Consider the following 19,503-nt stretch of genomic DNA (forward strand, 5'->3'; position numbering starts at 1 on the left):
GAAGCAGGAGCACCCATCTTGTTGGGTGCATACAATATAAACAGTGAGTCAGACTTTCTGACTCCCGCCGTTCTTGAAATATATATTTTCAATGCCCGGACCACGTCCAACAACTTGGAATCCTCCAAATCGTTAGTAGCCGCAGGCACCACAATAGGCTGGTTCAGGTGAAACGCTGACACCACCTTAGGCAGAAAATGAGGACGCGTCCGCAGTTCTGCCCTGTCCGTATGGAAAATCAGATATGGGCTCTTATATGATAAAGCCGCCAATTCTGATACTCTCCTGGCTGAAGCCAGGGCCAGTAGCATGGTTACTTTCCATGTAAGATACTTCAACTCCACCGATTTGAGCGGCTCAAACCAATGGGATTTGAGAAAATCCAAGACTACATTAAGATCCCACGGTGCCACTGGGGGCACAACCGGGGGCTGTATATGTAGTACTCCTTTTACAAAAGTCTGGACTTCAGGAACTGAAGCCAATTCTTTCTGGAAGAAAATCGACAGGGCCGAAATTTGAACCTTAATGGACCCCAATTTGAGGCCCATAGACAATCCTGTTTGCAGGAAATGTAGGAATCGACCCAGTTGAAATTCCTCTGTGGGGGCCTTCCTGGCCTCACACCACGCAACATATTTCCTCCAAATGCGGTGATAATGTTGTGCAGTCACCTCCTTCCTGGCTTTTACCAGTGTAGGAATGACCTCTTCCGGAATGCCTTTTTCCCTTAGAATTCGGCGTTCAACCGCCATGCCGTCAAACGCAGCCGCGGTAAGTCTTGGAATAGACACGGTCCCTGCTGAAGCAGGTCCCGTCTTAGAGGTAGAGGCCACGGATCCTCCGTGAGCATCTCTTGAAGTTCCGGGTACCAAGTTCTTCTTGGCCAATCCGGAGCCACTAGTATCGTTCTTACTCCCTTTTGCCGTATAATTCTCAGTACTTTTGGTATGAGAGGCAGAGGAGGGAACACATACACTGACTGGAACACCCACGGTGTTACCAGAGCGTCCACAGCTATTGCCTGAGGGTCTCTTGACCTGGCGCAATACCTGTCCAGTTTTTTGTTGAGGCGGGACGCCATCATATCCACCATTGGTTTTTCCCAACGGTTCACAATCATGTGGAAGACTTCTGGATGAAGTCCCCACTCTCCCGGGTGTAGATCGTGTCTGCTGAGGAAGTCTGCTTCCCAGTTGTCCACTCCCGGAATGAATACTGCTGACAGTGCTATCACATGATCTTCCGCCCAGCGAAGAATCCTTGCAGCTTCTGCCATTGCTGTCCTGCTTCTTGTGCCGCCCTGTCTGTTTACGTGGGCGACTGCCGTGATGTTGTCCGACTGGATCAACACCGGCTGACCCTGAAGCAGGGGTTTTGCCAGACTTAGAGCATTGTAAATCGCTCTTAGCTCCAGTATATTTATGTGAAGAGACATCTCCAGGCTTGACCATACTCCCTGGAAGTTTCTTCCCTGTGTGACCGCTCCCCAGCCTCTCAGACTGGCATCCGTGGTCACCAGGACCCAGTCCTGTATGCCGAATCTGCGGCCCTCTAACAGATGAGCACTCTGCAACCACCACAGAAGAGACACCCTTGTCCGTGGCGATAAGGTTATCCGCTGATGCATCTGCAGATGCGATCCGGACCATTTGTCCAGCAGATCCCACTGAAAAGTTCGTGCGTGGAATCTGCCGAATGGAATCGCTTCGTAAGAAGCCACCATCTCTCCCAGGACTCTTGTGCATTGATGCACAGACACTGTCCCTGGTTTTAGGAGGTTCCTGACAAGTTCGGATAACTCCCTGGCTTTCTCCTCCGGAAGAAACACCTTTTTCTGAACCGTGTCCAGAATCATTCCCAGGAACAGCAGACGTGTCGTCGGGGTCAACTGAGATTTTGGAAAATTCAGAATCCACCCGTGTTGTTGCAGCACTAGTTGGGTTAGTGCTACTCCGTCTTCCAGCTGTTCTCTGGACCTTGCCCTTATCAGGAGATCGTCCAAGTAAGGGATAATTAATACGCCTCTTCTTCGTAGAAGGATCATCATTTCGGCCATTACCTTGGTAAAGACCCGAGGTGCCGTGGACAATCCAAACGGCAGCGTCTGAAACTGATAATGACAGTTTTGCACCACGAACCTGAGGTACCCTTGATGTGAAGGGCAAATTGGGACATGCAGGTAAGCATCCTTTATGTCCAGGGACACCATAAAGTCCCCTTCTTCCAGATTCGCTATCACTGCTCTGAGTGACTCCATCTTGAACTTGAATTTTTGTATGTACAGGTTCAAAGATTTCAGATTTAGAATAGGTCTTACCGAACCGTCCGGCTTCGGTACCACAAATAGCGTGGAGTAATACCCCTTTCCCTGTTGTAGGAGGGGTACCTTGACTATCACCTGCTGAGAAAACAGCTTGTGAATGGCTTCCAATACCGTCGCCCTGTCTGAGGGAGACGTTGGCAAAGCAGACTTTAGGAACCGGCGAGGGGGAGACTTCTCGAATTCCAACCTGTAACCCTGAGATACTACCTGCAGAATCCAGGGGTCCACCTGTGAGCAAGCCCACTGTGCGCTGAAATTCTTGAGTCGACCCCCCACCGCTCCTGAGTCCGCTTGTAAGGCCCCAGCGTCATGCTGAGGGCTTTGCAGAACCCTGGGAGGGCTTCTGTTCCTGGGCAGGGGCTGCTTGCTGCCCTCTCTTACCCCTTCCTCTGCCCCGAGGCAGATATGACTGTCCTTTTGTCCGCTTGTTCTTATAGGACCGAAAGGACTGCGGCTGAAAAGACGGTGTCTTTTTCTGGGAGGGGGTCTGAGGTAAAAAAGTGGATTTTCCGGCAGTTGCCGTGGCCACCAGATCCGATAGACCGACGCCAAATAATTCCTCCCCTTTATACGGCAATACTTCCATATGTCGTTTGGAATCCGCATCACCTGACCACTGTCGCGTCCATAAACTCCTTCTGGCAGATATGGACATCGCATTTACTCTCGATGCCAGAGTGCAAATATCTCTCTGCGCATCTCGCATATAAAGGAAAGCATCCTTTAATTGCTCTATAGTCAATAAAATACTGTCCCTATCCAGGGTATCAATATTTTCAGTCAGGGAATCCAACCAGACGACCCCAGCACTGCACATCCAGGCTGAGGCGATGGCTGGTCGCAGTATAACACCAGTATGTGTGTATATACTTTTTAGGGTAGTTTCCAGTCTCCTATCCGCTGGATCCCTGAGGGCGGCCGTATCAGGAGACGGTAACGCCACTTGTTTTGATAAGCGTGTGAGCGCCTTATCCACCCTAGGGGGTGTTTCCCAGCGCGCCCTAACCTCTGGCGGGAAAGGGTATAATGCTAATAACTTTTTTGAAATTAGCATTTTTCTATCTGGGTTAACCCACGCTTCATCACATACATCATTTAATTCCTCTGATTCAGGAAAAACTACAGGTAGTTTTTTCACCCCCCACATAATACCCCTTTTTGTGGTACTTGCAGTATCAGAGATATGCAAAGCCTCCTTCATTGCCGTGATCATATAACGTGTGGCCCTACTTGAAAATACGTTTGTTTCATCACCGTCGACACTAGATTCAGTGTCTGTGTCGACCGACTGAGGTAAAGGGCGCTTTACAGCCCCTGACGGTGTCTGAGACGCCTGGGCAGGTACTAACTGGTTTGCCGGCCGTCTCATGTCGTCAACTGATTTTTGTAATGTGCTGACATTATCACGTAATTCCATAAACAAAGCCATCCATTCCGGTGTCGACTCCCTGGGGGGTGACATCACCATTATCGGCAATTGCTCTGCCTCCACGCCAACATCGTCCTCATACATGTCGACACACACGTACCGACACACAGCAGACACACAGGGAATGCTCTTATCGAAGACAGGACCCCACTAGCCCTTTGGGGAGACAGAGGGAGAGTTTGCCAGCACACACCCAAGCGCTATAATATATATGGGAACAACCTTATATAAGTGTTGTTCCTTATAGCAGCTTAAATATATCCAATATATCGCCAAAAAATGCCCCCCCCCTCTCTGTTTTACCCTGTTTCTGTAGTGCAGTGCAGGGGAGAGTCCTGGGAGCCTTCCTCACAGCGGAGCTGAGCAGGAAAATGGCGCTGTGTGCTGAGGAGAATAAGCCCCGCCCCCTATTTCGGCGGGCTTTCCTCCCGTAGTTTTAGATAACTGGCATGGGTTAAATACATACATATAGCCTCAATGGCTATATGTGATGTATTCTTTTGCCATAAGGTATTAAAATATTGCTGCCCAGGGCGCCCCCAGCAGCGCCCTGCACCCTCCGTGACCGCTTGGTGTGAAGTGTGTGACAACAATGGCGCACAGCTGCAGTGCTGTGCGCTACCTTCATGAAGACTGAAGAGCCTTCTGCCGCCTGTTTCCGGACCTTCAATCTTCAGCATCTGTAAGGGGGGTCGGCGGCGCGGCTCCGGGACGAACCCCAGGGTGAGACCTGTGTTCCGACTCCCTCTGGAGCTAATGGTGTCCAGTAGCCTAAGAATCCAATCCATCCTGCACGCAGGTGAGTTGAAATTCTCTCCCCTAAGTCCCTCGATGCAGTGAGCCTGTTGCCAGCAGGACTCACTGAAAATAAAAAACCTAAAAAACTTTTTCTAAGCAGCTCTTTAGGAGAGCCACCTAGATTGCACCCTGCTCGGACGGGCACAAAAACCTAACTGAGGCTTGGAGGAGGGTCATAGGGGGAGGAGCCAGTACACACCACCTAATCCTAAAGCTTTATTTTTGTGCCCTGTCTCCTGCGGAGCAGCTACCCCCCCCATGGTCCTGACGGAGTCCCCAGCATCCACTTAGGACGTTAGAGAAAATACTACATCTTTCAAACGAGGTTCCCTCTAAATTTACGGAAGCCACTATGGAGAGATCCTAACCTATCCCGGAGTACTGCAATGTTGGGGTTTGGTCTCTGGTGATCCTACATGATCAACAAAGAATAACATCTCAGATCATTTAATTGAGGGGATTACAGACTTCCGGGGGCAGAGCATCGTGTATGGCCGCTTCTTATCCCAGCTCCTGCAGGTCAAGGAGAATCTACCTCCATCCAGCCTCTAAATCTGCTTTAAAGTGACGCTATCTTGTCTCTATATATTCTTAGAGGCTTGGGATAGCAGACAAACTTTGAACGGAGCTTTCTTACTCCCCGGAATCCAGCCGTTACAGTGGCGTTGATGACCGCCGAACAATTTGGCGCGACTACCAGGCTTACCTTCTCTTGCAAGCCCAAGCAACTTTAGACTTATTTAATGCCTCTCCTGACCCACCCTTACCCTCCCTAACACCCTTTTCTGTGACCCGCTGTCTATCGGAGCGGCTGGCCTCCGGCGTTTGCAGTCGGGTGGAGTTTGGCACTACACGTGGAGACCTTGCTGGGGAACTACAGAGGAGCCGCGGGAGACCGCCGAACGCCTCAGCTTACCTTTCTGTAGCCTGCTGGGACATAGTCTTCGACCCGGTTGTCACCATCTGTTGAGCCAGTACTGTTTACCCTGAGCCAGTGCTGTTTACCCTCCGTCTGGATTGTAATCTTCTGCAGCTGCATCCTTGCAGACGGAGGTTAGAGGAGCGAAGCGGACCCTGGAGGACGGTGGCGGGAAGGCGGCTGGACACGTAGCCTAGCCTGCTAACGGAGTGCATCTCCGAGACCTATTTGCCCCTTCTGACTTTTCTGCACATCAGCGGAGCCTCTCGGCCGGACCTTGACTGGTGCCTCCCCGTTAGTTCCAATGCCGGGGCTTGGGGATACATACGCTACTTCTTTGCTGGATTTCCTGACGGTGGTTCCCGGAGGTGCTCTTTGTGCTTGAAATGGCTGCAAATCGTTGGTAGAGCTGAATGAAGTGTCTACTCCTTGGCTGCACCTGTTGAATCTGCGGCTGTCCCCTGTGTGCAATTTGGCAACTCATTTCAGCGGAGCGTTCACGTCACCCTATAACCCGGTATCTAAAGCTGTCTGAACCGAACGGCTATCTGCTTATACAGATTTATATTACAGTCAAAAACTGAGATAACGGAGTCCGAATATACAGTACTGACTGAATTCATCACTTGTCTTTCTATTAGCAATAGTAGATAACTTTACACACTGTTAGATATTCTGAAGAAGATAATTTACCAGTTTATTGTATTACCAGAAGTTACCTCTTGTGCTTATTCAGTCACTCTTGGAACGTTTCATATCTGCTACCTACTTACTATTCGTGCTTATTACAGAAAATAATTTACTGTTGCAAAGTTATTCATGTCTATATTGAGACACTGATTGAATTTGCTACCTTGATTATATTAGCAGTAGTTGATAATTTCACATGCGGTTGAACATTGTAGAAAATAAGATTTTAAACCTACCGGTAAATCTTTTTCTCGTAGTCCGTAGAGGATGCTGGGGACTCCGTAAGGACCATGGGGAGAGACGGGCTCCGCAGGAGACATAGGCACTTTAAGAAAGACTTTAGGTCTGGGTGTGCACTGGCTCCTCCCTCTATGCCCCTCCTCTAGACCTCAGTTAGAGAAACTGTGCCCAGAGGAGATGGACAGTACGAGGAAAGGATTTTTGTTTATCCAAGGGCAAGATTCATACCAGCCACACCAATCACATCGTATAACTTGTGTATCAATTAAACAGTTAACAGTATGAAAAATAACGTAGCATCAGTCCAACCTGATGTAACTATAACATAACCCTTATGTAATCAAAACTATATACAAGTCTCGCAGAAGTAGTGCGCACTTGGGACGTGCGCCCAGCATCCTCTACGGACTACGAGAAAAAGATTTACCGGTAGGTTTAAAATCTTTTTTTCTTTAACGTCCTAGAGGATGCTGGGGACTCCGTAAGGACCATGGGGATTGTACCAAAGCTCCCAAACGGGCGGGAGAGTGCGGATGACTCTGCAGCACCGAATGAGCAAACCTTAGGTCCTCGTCAGCCAGGGTATCAAACTTATAGAACTTTGCAAAGGTGTTTGAACCCGACCAAGTAGCAGCTCGGCACAGTTGTAGTGCCGAGACCCCTCGGGCAGCTGCCCAAGACGAGCCCACCTTCCTAGTGGAATGGGCCTTGACCGATTTTGGTAACGGCAATCCAGCCGTAGAATGCGCCTGCTGGATCGTATTACAGATCCAGCGAGCAATAGTCTGCTTCGAAGCAGGGGCGCCAACCTTGTTGGCTGCATATAGGACAAACAGTGCTTCCGTTTTCCTAACTCTAGCCGTTCTGGCCACATAAATTTTCAAAGCCCTGACTACATCAAGGGACTCAGAATCCTCCATATCTCGTGTAGCCACAGGCACCACAATAGGTTGGTTCATATGAAAAGATGACACCACCTTAGGCAAGAATTGAGGGCGAGTCCGCAATTCCGCCCTATCCATATGGAAAACCAGATAGGTGCTTTTATGAGACAACGCCGCCAATTCCGACACTCGCCTAGCCGAAGCCAAGGCTAATAACATGACCACCTTCCAAGTGAGATATTTTAACTCCACAGTTTGAAGTGGTTCAAACCAGTGCGACTTAAGGAAACTCAACACCACGTTAAGGTCCCAAGGCGCCACCGAAGGTATAAAAGGAGGCTGAATATGCAACACTCCCTTTACAAAAGTCTGTACTTCTGGGAGAGAAGCCAATTCTTTTTGAAAGAAAATGGATAAGGCCGAAATCTGAACCTTAATGGATCCTAACTTTAGGCCCAAATTCATTCCAGTCTGTAGGAAGTGAAGGAAACGGCCCAGATGGAATTCTTCCGTAGGAGCATTCCTGGCCTCACACCAAGAAACATTTTCGCCATATACGGTGATAATGTTAACTGTCACGTCCTTCCTAGCCTTTATCAGAGTAGGAATGACCTCATTCGGAATTCCCTTTTCCGCTAGGATCCGGCGTTAAACCGCCATGCCGTCAAACGCAGCCGCGGTAAGTCTTGGAACAGACATGGCCCCTGTTGTAACAGGTCCGGTCGTAGAGGAAGAAGCCACGGATCTTCTGTGAGCATTTCCAGCAGATACGGATGCCAGGTCCTTCGTGGCCAATCTGGAACAATGAGAATTGTTCTCACTCCTCTTTGTCTTATTATTCTCAATACCTTGGGTATGAGAGGAAGAGGAGGAAACACATAGACCGACTGGAACACCCACGGTGTCACTAGGGCGTCTACTGCTACCGCCTGAGGATCTTTTGATCTGGCGCAATACCTCTGTAGCTTTTTGTTGAGGCGGGATGCCATCATGTCTATATGGGGCAGTCCCCACTGACTTGCAATCTGTGCGAAGACTTCCCGATGAAGTCCCCACTCCCCTGGATGCAGGTCGTGTCTGCTGAGGAAGTCTGCTTCCCAGTTGTCCACTCCCGGAATGAACACTGCTGATAGTGCGCTTACATGATTTTCCGCCCAGCGAAGAATCTTGGTGGCTTCCGCCATTGCCACCCTGCTCCTTGTGCCGCCTTGGTGGTTTAAATGAGCCACTGCGGTGATGTTGTCTGACTGGATCAGAACTGGTTGGTCGCGAAGCAAGTTCTCCGCTTGACGTAGGGCGTTGTATATGGCCCTCAGTTCCAGGATGTTGATGTGAAGACAAGTCTCTTGACTTGTCCAAAGTCCTTGGAAGTTTCTTCCCAGTGTGACTGCTCCCCACCCTCTGAGGCTCGCGTCCGTGGTCACCAGGATCCAATCCTGAATGCCGAACCTGCGTCCTTCCAAAAGGTGAGCACTCTGCAGCCACCACAGGAGAGATACCCTGGCCCTGGGGTACAGGGTGATCCGCTGATGCTTCAATAGGTTCTTGACTAGAGTCATGAGTTCCTAAGCTTTTTCTATCCGGAGAAATACCTTTTTCTGGTCTGTGTCCAGAATCATGCCCAAGAAGGTCAGACGAGTCGTAGGAACCAGCTGTGACTTCGGGATATTGAGAATCCAGCCGTGTTGCTGTAACACCTTCAATGAAAGTGACACGCTGTTCAGTAACTTCTCTCGTGATCTCGCTTTTATGAGGAGATCGTCCAAGTACGGGATAATTGTGACACCCTGCTTGCGCAGGAGCACCATCATTTCCGCCATTAACTTGGTGAAAATCCTCGGGGCCGTGGAAAGCCCAAACGGCAACGTCTGAAATTGGTAATGACAATCCTGTACCGCAAATCTCAGGTACGCCTGATGAGGTGGATATATGGGAACATGAAGGTATGCATCCTTTATGTCCAGGGATACCATAAAATCCCCCCCTTCCAGGCTGGCGATGACCGCTCTGAGCGATTCCATCTTGAACTTGAACAGTTTTAAGTATAGGTTCAGGGATTTTAAATTCAATATGGGTCTGACCGAACCGTCCGGTTTTGGAACTACAAACAGGGTGGAGTAGTATCCCTTCCCTCTCTGAAGTAGGGGAACTTCGACTACCACTTGTTGAAGACACAATTTGTGAATAGCATTTAACACTATCTCCCTTTCTAGGGGAGAAGTCGGTAGAGCCGATTTGAAAAACCGGCGAGGAGGCACCTCTTCGAATTCCAGCTTGTATCCCTGAGAAACAATTTCTATTGCCCGGGGATCCACCTGTGAGTGAACCCAGATGTGGCTGAAAAGTCAAAGACGTGCTCCCACTGGGGCGGACTCCCTCAGCGGTGCCCCAGCGTCATGAGGTGGATTTTGCAGAGGCCGGGGAGGATTTTTGTTCCTGGGAACTAGCTGTGCAGCTTTTTACCTCTGCCCTTACCTCTGGCAAGAAAGGACGATCCACGCACTCTTTTGCTTTTATTTGAACGAAAGGACTGCATTTGAGAATGTGGCGCTTTCTTAGGTTGTGAGGGAACATAAGGCAAAAAATGTGATTTACCTGCCGTAGCTGTGGAGACCAGGTCCGAGAGACCTTCCCCAAACAATTCCTCACCCTTGTAAGGTAAAACCTCCATATGTCTTTTTGAGTCGGCATCACCTGTCCACTGCCGGGTCCAGAGGACTCGTCTAGCAGAGATTGACATAGCGTTTATTCTGGAACCCAGTAAACTAATGTCTCTTTGAGCATCTCTCATATATAAGACAGCATCCTTTATATGGCCTAGGGTCAATAAAATGGTATCCTTATCTAGGGTCTCAATCTCCGCCGATAAGGAATCTGTCCATGCTGCTACCGCGCTACAAACCCAGGCCGACGCAATAGCCGGTCTGAGTAAGGTACCAGAATGTGTGTAAATGGATTTCAAGGTAATCTCCTGCTCGCGGTCAGCAGGATCCTTGAGGGTAGCCGTATCTTGTGATGGCAGCGCTATCTTTTTTGACAAGCGTGTCAACGCTTTGTCCACCTTAGGGGAGGATTCCCACCGTATCCTGTCCGTTGGCGGGAAAGGATACGCCATAAGAATTCTTTTGGGAATCTGCAGTTTTTTGTCTGGAGATTCCCACGCTTTTTCACATAATTCGTTCAACTCATGTGAGGAGGGAAAAGTTACCTCAGCCTTCTTTCCCTTATACATGTGTACCCTCGTGTCAGGGACAGGGGGTTCCTCCACTTCTTTTATTGCAATAATCATATATCGAATACATTTAGCCACTTGAGCCTTGAAACTCACAGAAGTAGGTCTGCTTCTTTCCCCTCAGTCCCTCCATGCAGGGACTCTGTTGCCAGCTGGCTCCCTGAAAATAAAAAACCTAACAATTATACTTTCTGTCAAGAAGCTCAGGAGAGCTCCCTGAAGCGCACCCATCTCCTCTGGGCACAGTATCAAACTGAGGTCTAGAGGAGGGGCATAAAGGGAGGAGCCAGTGCACACCCAGACCTAAAGTCTTTCTTAAAGTGCCCAAGTCTCCTGCGGAGCCCGTCTCTCCTCATGGTCCTTACGGAGTCCCCAGCATCCTCTAGGACGTTAGAGAAAATACAGCTTGCTATATTCACCTTTACCTCACAATAAACAACTGCCGTGTCTTTGTTAGATAGAAAGCTACATAGCATCTGGATGTCTTTACAAATCGCATTGTCACGCCTTGATTCGTTTACTTCTCCAGTTGCTAGTTCCCAATACAGCCTCATTGATTGCACTAGCGTACCATTTACAATGTTGACTACAACTCAAACTTCTCAGGTCATTGCTTCTCCGCCCACCGTTTTGGCTAACTCGACTACTACTGATATTGGTCTCAAAGTTTCCTCTTTTGATCTACCTGAGAGCTATGAGGAATTTCATTTGTCCAAACCATCTTATTTTGGCCGTATGCCTGTGCTTAAAGAAGTACCTTTGACTACCTTGATTACACCTGGTCTTTGTCGTAAAGTTACACTTATTGACATAACCAAGACAATTGGGGAATCTCATTTGCCAGCATTGACCAATGAAAACCATTTTTTTTTACTCTCTCATTCTGGTCATTTGCCCATACTTATTGATACACAGAACCCATTAGGACTAGTTATGTGTCAGACAAGACCTGTGCTTACTGATGTAAAGAACCTCATGGTAGTCGTCATGTGGAACACAAGCCCCCCCTATTTACTCAAATTGTTATGCTCTCCCTAGACAGGGAGAAGGCCGATGCATAAATCGGCTTGCTTACTTATCGATATCCGGCCGGAAAATTTCTCTTTGGAAATCTTATTGATTTTCCTTAGACTGTTCCCATACACACAACTGAAGCCTCTCTCTTTAATGATTCAATGTATAAATATTTCTCCAGTTTCATACATATTTATTACATACCATGTGACACTTACTATCCAGTTCAGATACAGATGAGTCCACATTTATCATGACCTTTAATAGGATTAACTGAGACTGGCCATTCGGACTTAATCCCCTGCTGTATTTTTCTCTCTGTATTGTATTGCAGCTCAGAACAATAGATGAAGGGTTTATGCTAATAAGTCATGTTGTGCCTAGGTGCAGAAAACTAGTCAAGATAACCGTAGACCCATCTGTATGTGTAGCTTTGTGTTACCTGGTTACCTATATGGTGTACTGTTCCTTATATACTCAATAATTCCTTATTATTACTGAAATCATAGTGTTATCCTTTCATACTGGTTGGAAAGAGAGAAAATGTATGTCAAAATCTTTGCTTTGATATCGTAAGATAGACATTTGTGCTTGTGTATTTGATGATACCTAAAGACCGTGAAGATGGACATCATTACAGTTTGTTTTTTCTCACCTCTCAGCACTGTATGTCACAAAATAATTGTGTAACCCGACTTATATGTTGATGTTCTCTGTTTATTGTACTGTCACTTGCACTCGATTATGGCATGTCTATAATACCTTGTACTATCTTTTGCTTGACTTTAATAAAAACATTATTGAAAAAAAAAAAAGAAAAAAAAAAAGGAGGGGATTACTGGTCTTCCAAACGTCGGTATACCGGAGTCTGTTGGCGCCAGTATTGGGAGCTCAAGTATTTCAAGTACCCCATTGCTTTAATTTGTTAGTTGACTGTGAGCTGCGGGGCTTAATGAGCTCATTGCACTGAGGTGATGAAGTATTCGTTCGTACACCCCCCCTCCCCCACAAGAAGGCGGCGGTAAGTCATGGTAAATTTTAACTCCTGAAGATAAAAGTTGACTACCAAATCTGGTCATCAAGTATTAATTAAAAAAAAAAAAAAATCTAATTTTTTTTCAAAAACAGCAATTCAAAAACAGTGGCCAAAAAACCAGGACCAAATATGCACCATGGTCCACTACAGGGGGCAGAAATGTAAAACGTGCAGATATTTATAGTTGGGAATGAGGTGGTACCCTAGCTTATTTCCAAAAACCAAAGCTGCCCAGGATTTGTTAACTACATGAAAAAGAAGCTGGTATTTACCATGCATGCAAGAAAATAAATGTATTTACACCCCTTGTAGTGCAACATGGTTTGTTACAGCAATTTGCTCCTTTTTTTTTTTTGCTCTGAACTCTGACACAGACCTTGCATTTTCACACACAGCAGATGAAAATATCATCATAAAAAAATATAGTAACTTTAATTGAAGAATAATTTAAATGTCACATTCCAGACATCACATTGCAATCTTTTTCTATGTCCAAATATAATATTTATGTTACGTACAGTACTACTACATTCAGAAATAACACCAGATTCTTGAAATAGGATTTCAGCTTAAACTGTACAGGTCATTACATTGCACTCTTACTCCCCCCCCCCATTAAAATACTCATGAACTTCGAGTTTATGAAATAATGCTTGCTTGCCGATATATGAATTCTGCCTGAAATCATATATTGATAACTCAAAGATGCACCATTACTGAAATAAAATCGAACATGGTCTATGAATAGCTAACTTCCAACATCACTAGCAACATCTATAATCATCCATGATTATATATGTTGCTAAAAAAGGTTAGCTATCTCAACATGTGTTACATGGCAGTGAGAGTGTATGTTCGAGTTATCAACTTGAGATTTCAGGCAGAAGTCCTACTTGAAGAACTGACAGTCATTCCACTAATACAGATGTGTCCTCTTACAGCTCACATCCGAGTGCTACAAGTAGCTATACACAACTAGTGAGTGCCATGTGCATGGGTAGCGGCAAGCACCTTTCTTTGCATTCACCCCCCCCCCCAATATATGTGTCTTAGTCGCAAAGTAATGTAATAGGATGCACGAGCAGCTTCTGCTGATTAAAATTGTGTGTATATTATTGCAACTAAAACATTTTCGCAGGGAAACTCAAAAAAGACGATCGGCGCTACCAAGTCCAGCCACGGTGTGACTTGAAGGGCTTTATAGCGTGACTGCAGCAAGGATACGAGTACTGTAATCACTACCGGACTTCATAATGATTCATTTTGATTAGAGGTCCCCATTAAGCATTAATTGTTTTGTGACAAAACTACAGATGAGAGAAGTTTTCAAGACTGTTCTGTTAATGTCAACTTGTTACGCTGCTGGCCACAAAGTTTTGCATTTTCTTTTACTGGTGGAAATTGTCCTTAAATGAGCGTTCAAGTCAGACACGCATGTAGAATAAAAACCTACTTAATAACATGTTCCAATAGAACATACGTAATCTTCTGAAAGCAGTCCTTGATTTGCTATCATTGGTCTAAATTGCATTTGAACATTCGCGGTTCTTGCCTGATTGCTACGTATTTCAGCAGAAGCTGCACAACCAAAAGGCCTGTAAAACAATACTCACTCAGTAGCACACTCTCAGCCTTGGTCTCCCCTAGGATGGGTTCAAAGATTCTCAGCAGTGGTTTTGCCAGCTGCTGCTCCAAATAATACTGTGTGTCAATGGGAATGTTATTCTCTAGTACATAGATCGGGTCCTAAAGAAAAAGGAAGAAGAAAAAAAAAACCGAATGCACAAAAAGATTTTTGGGTTGTTTTTTTAAGGCACAAGTTCACCTTTAGTACTGTAAACATGCCCTAACTTTTCAAAAGGAAATTGCAGAATTACCAAATTATCATGGAATTGCACAGAAACGTGTTTGTTTGTATTAAAACAATAGGGGGGGGGGGGGGGGGGATAAAACACAACAAAAAATCTGCGCTTAAAGTGTACATGAAGGCTGTCCCAATATTTTTGCTTATGTAGCCTGCCCGCTGACTAGTGTCCAGTGACATAACGGAGGCCGTCCATAGCCAAAATATTCACAAGGTACGGGCTCCTAGTGAACGCCGATGGACTTCATTCTCACGCAGACCGGTTCGGCACCAGCCACTGAATCATTGCCACTGCTGTGCTCGTATGGGACAGGTGCACTTTAAGGGCCATATTTAAATTTCAAGGGGAATTTCATGACCCTTCTCTGGCCCTGTATCAAAAGCCTTATTGTTCACTACCTACTTATCTTTAAAACAACAGGAAGAGGGAGAGTCTTTCTAAAGATTGAAAACGTGCTGCTGTATTCCCTTTGTCCTTGCGTTCACCAAAAAATAAATACAAAATCTAATAATCAGTCATCTGATTCATAGAACGCATAATGCATTCTCAATTCACATTGTAATAGTTCCCCTATAAGAGCACAATAGGGGAACAGCACACACAATAGGGCTTGTAGCCGTCACTGACTAAGCTTAGTAAATAGATTACAGAAGTTGTCACAGCCTCTGGTCCCTGGTGAGAGGGAACCACTTTCTCTGCCAAACCAAGCTCTGCAGAGAAAAGACTGAAAAGAAAATATTAAAGCAGAAGTGCCACTCTCTCCTCAGCACACCTGAGGCCTCTTTCCCTACAATCCTTTCACTTCTAATCCAAACACACGTTTGCGCCACATCTACACAAGGAAATAGAACAAGTGCACTCCTGGATTGTCACGTTTTTTCCATTAAGTAGTGTAATACCCCATTTACTGATCACTTACAGCAGCTCGACTTGCTGCAAAATTGCTACTACAGACCACCCTAGGGACACGCATGCAAATAGCATCTAGCATCTGGAGAGTGGTTGATGTTGTGGTAAAGGTGAAAGTGTGTGTGTGTGTGTGTGTGTGTGTGTGTGTGTGTGTGTGTGTGGGGGGGGGGGGGGGTACACACGGCGTTTATATGTGATCATCGCTCTGTAATATTTGGGTGATTCCTGTTGTACATTCGGTTTGGATGGACACGTGGGGGTATATTTTTACTAAAATGGGAGTTCTATTTAAGATGGGATGTTGCCCATAGCAACCAATCAGATTCCAGGTAATCAGATTCCAGGTATTATTTTCTAGAAGGTGCTAAATAAATGAGAAGTAAAATCTGATTGGTTGCTATGGGCAACATCCCATCTTAAATAGAACTCCCATCTTAGTAAATTTACCCCGTGGATTCCCATAGGGTTACCATTAGGTTTGGTTATTAAACAAAACTAAAAAAAAAAAAAAAACCCACACAAAACTATTCAGGCAAATGCTAAATACGATGTCTGCTTATATTTTTAAAAAATGGAGTAGAATAAAACTAAAAACAAATGTAAACTTTTACAGTGTACTGACTGGGCAATAAGTATTGTACAGTAGTAAAAAGAAGAGGTAGGGCGGGATTGTAAGGAAGTCAGCGGCCATGCTGGATTGCCGGCTGAACTTGGATGTTTTTTTTAAAGGGGCAATCGTTTACAAGGCTAATCCACGACTTGTAAAGGACTGCCACTTTAGAAAACCGTCCGGCCGCTGAACTCGGACTATTACATCCCGGCCGTAGTGAGGAGAGCAGCAGCAGGACAGACAGGAATTATGCACACTGACACAGTGGCTGCGTACAGAGGGACGAGTTCTTGAACGCCAAGTAAAGGCAACTGGTGTGGGAATTACCCATGGACAGTACGGGTGTGGTTCATGGGGTCGACCACACTTAGGTCGACTGTGTCTAGGTCGACCACTATTGGTCGACAGTGACTAAGTCGACACACAAAACAGGTCTTTACAAGCATTATGTCGACATGAGCAAGATTAACATGACAAAAAGTCGACATGAGGGTTTTTTTAAAAATAAATTTTGGTGTCGTTTTCGTCGTAGAGTGACTGGGAACCCCAATTAGTGCACCGTGTCCCCTCGCAGCTTCGGGCAAGGTTACCATTCCCAATTGTAGTCCATGTGGATCGTAAAGTATGAAAGAGTTTAAAAAAAAAAAAAGTGAAAAACTCATGTTGACCTAGAAATCCTGTCGACCTAATGCATGTCAACCAATAATGGTCGACCTAGAGACCGGATACCAGACAGTACAAAGGACATTTATACCTTTGAAGAAACCGTTAAGAATTATTCTCCAAGATCTGCCATATTGTGGCCCCCCAGTTGGTCAGTTAATCAGCTCTTTAAGGGCCTCAACGATAAAAAAGATTTTATACTGTACTAAAGCAGGCCTGGCCAACCTGCGACTCTCCAGCTGTCGTGAAACTACAAGCCCCAGCATGCTCTGCCACAGTTTTAGCATTCTCCAATAGCAAAACTGTGGCAAGTCATGTTGGCCCTGTTAGTTTTACAACAGCTGGAGGACCACAGGCCAGGCCTGCACTCAAGACATAGAAGACTCACCTCAGACTTCATGTATGCAGCCACGCCTTTGGCAGCCCCAATGATCACATATGGCACTCTGTCTCCTAAATTGGGGGCACTACCTGCGTCTCTCTTTCGCATTCTGTAAAAGAAAAAAGAAAAGAAAAAAGAAAAGAAAAAAGAAAAAAGAAAAGAAAAAAGAAAACATGGTCAAACATAATAGCAGCCTCTTTCAACAAATCAGGCGGTCACAATGGGTTCTTATTCTGACATAGGTTCTCCATGTTCCTCTGCCACTCACTGATCACACATTAGTAATCAATAGCTGGACGCTTAAACTGGATACAAATGTTTTATTAGGGAACCATCTGTCCACAATTATAGATCTCTCTAGAACAGGACAACGGGCAGATGTTTACAGCCAGCACTACTCCACAAAAAACCTCCATCGTGTAAGTTTTTTTTGTTTTGTAATTAAAAGATATAGGGGCAGATGTATTAAGCCTGGAGAAGTGATAAAGTAGTGATAAGTGCAAGGTAATAATGCACCAGCCAATCTGCTCCAATATGTAAATCGACAGTTAGGAGCCGATTGGCTGGTGCGTTATCACCTTGGACTTATCACTGCTCTATCACTTCTCCAGGCTTAATACATCTGCCCCATAAGGAGCAAAATGAACTTAAGGGAACATTTACTAAGCAGTGATAAGAGCGGAGAAGTGAGCCAGTGGAGAAGTGCCCATGGCAACCAATCAGCACTGAAGCAACATCTATAATTTGCATACTATAAAATTATACAGAGCTGCTGATTGGTTGATGGGGCAACTTCTCCACTGGCTCACTTCTCCGCTCTTATCACTGCTTAGTAAATATCCCCTTTCGTTTTTAATATACTGTACAAAGCCATGGGGCAGATGTATTAAGCCTGGAGACGTGATAAAGCAGTGATAAGTGGAAAGTGATAACGCAGCAGCCAATCATTACGGGTTCGAAAAATGACAGTTAGGAGCCGATTGGCTACTGCGTTATCACCTTCCATTATCACTTCTCCAGGCTTAATAGTTACATATGCCCCCATGTACTTTATCATTGCTATCCAGTGATTAATCTAGAAAATCCTCTGTAAATTGCTGAGGAGGCAACTGATAAGTTGCTCGGTTGAAAGAGTAAATAAATAGGAGTAACGCTGTTTAACGCACTCATCTGCTTGAATGTAGATCCAAGCACTTCCTATGCACGCACAGTGCGACAGGATTTTGCGCAAACACAGTTTGCGATGGGCTGTGTCTGTGCGACTGCAAGTCACCGACGGTATTACTTGCGCTAGTGGGAGAGTGGAACAGATGCAAGAAGTGGAAACACTCAGCCCCTTATTACTTGCTTACGCTTATATAACTGTAGAGCTGCAGCCGGATGCCCAAGGGAACCCACCAATGTTACCAGTCAGCGAAGCACAAAGCATGATGGTTTAAATGGTCGCCACCCACACAGAAACAAGCAAGGTGGGTGTGGGAGGAAAGGTGCTCAAGGTACTTGCCATACCACAAAAGAGAGTGTGGAGGGAAGGGGGGGCGATAATAGGGGAGGGTGGGGGTAGAGACACCTGGTCAGTCTGAGCTTGTGCTCACCAATGTGTAAAGAGTGTCATGTACAGGAAGACAGAGGGGAGGCACCGTGTAACCGTAGGAGCTAAGCATTAGTAAAATGTGTCTCATATATTAGTGTGCTGAACATCAAGACCACATAATCTATAGCACAGGTTCTCAAACTCGGTCCTCAGGACCCCACACGGTCCATGTTTTGCAGGTCACCTGTAGATTTTTAAAATGTGACAGTTGGTGATACACAGTGCAGCTGCTGGGTGACATGGAAAACGTGAACCGTGTTGGGGTCCTGAGGACAGAGTTTGAGAACCACTGATCTATAGTATACTGTATTACAGGCAGTCATAGGATGGAACAAGAACTTGTACACAAAGTAGAGGTGACACCTTGTAATAGTGTTACCTGTTAATGTGTGCAGCAGGCAGACAGCACAGGGACACCCGGCAGTACGTTGCACTGACTGGATCGCCCCCTTTCAGTAACCATCACTAACTACACAACTGTGATCTTACCTTGCTGTCCAGTTTCAGGGCCTTAGCTCCTGCATTCTGGATTATGCTACGGGCCCCTTAGGCTGGCCATACTCAGCACAATAATGGCGCAAACCAGAAGCCCCAACGATGATGTATGGTGCTAGACGATGAACATTCACAGGAAGAAAGCAGCTGAAATACAGTCTGTCTGGTTTCCAAACCTGCCCAGTGCACCTGACAGCTGTTCAGCAAACTTCAGGCTGTGAATGGAAAACTCCTCAAAACATGGTATTGGAAGGCACTCTTATTATCAGGGGTAGCTCCGGCACTCTTTATTGATGCATGCAGCTTTACACTTCATATTGCGGAACCTCTGTAAAACTTATTCTTCAATTTACTTTACCCTTATTTCATCATTAATAAAATGTATTTTCTCTGTTTTCCAGCTATATTACAAAGCAA

The 19,503-nt window shown here is 45.8% G+C and overlaps 1 protein-coding gene across 1 annotated transcript in view; it reads right to left on the minus strand.

Moving 5' to 3' along the window:
* The window catches only part of POLD1 (DNA polymerase delta 1, catalytic subunit), a 294,557-nt gene that overhangs the window by 35,753 nt on the left and 239,301 nt on the right, over positions 1-19,503 (minus strand). Inside the window, exons 22-23 of the mRNA XM_063942417.1 lie at positions 17,004-17,106; positions 14,182-14,314 (exon numbers count right to left, since the gene is read on the minus strand). Coding sequence (XP_063798487.1) covers positions 14,182-14,314; positions 17,004-17,106 — 236 coding nt within the window. The remainder of the gene's footprint in view (positions 1-14,181; positions 14,315-17,003; positions 17,107-19,503) is intronic.

Source organism: Pseudophryne corroboree, chromosome 10 (genome assembly GCF_028390025.1).
Source record: "Pseudophryne corroboree isolate aPseCor3 chromosome 10, aPseCor3.hap2, whole genome shotgun sequence".
NCBI classification, from domain to species: domain Eukaryota; kingdom Metazoa; phylum Chordata; class Amphibia; order Anura; family Myobatrachidae; genus Pseudophryne; species Pseudophryne corroboree.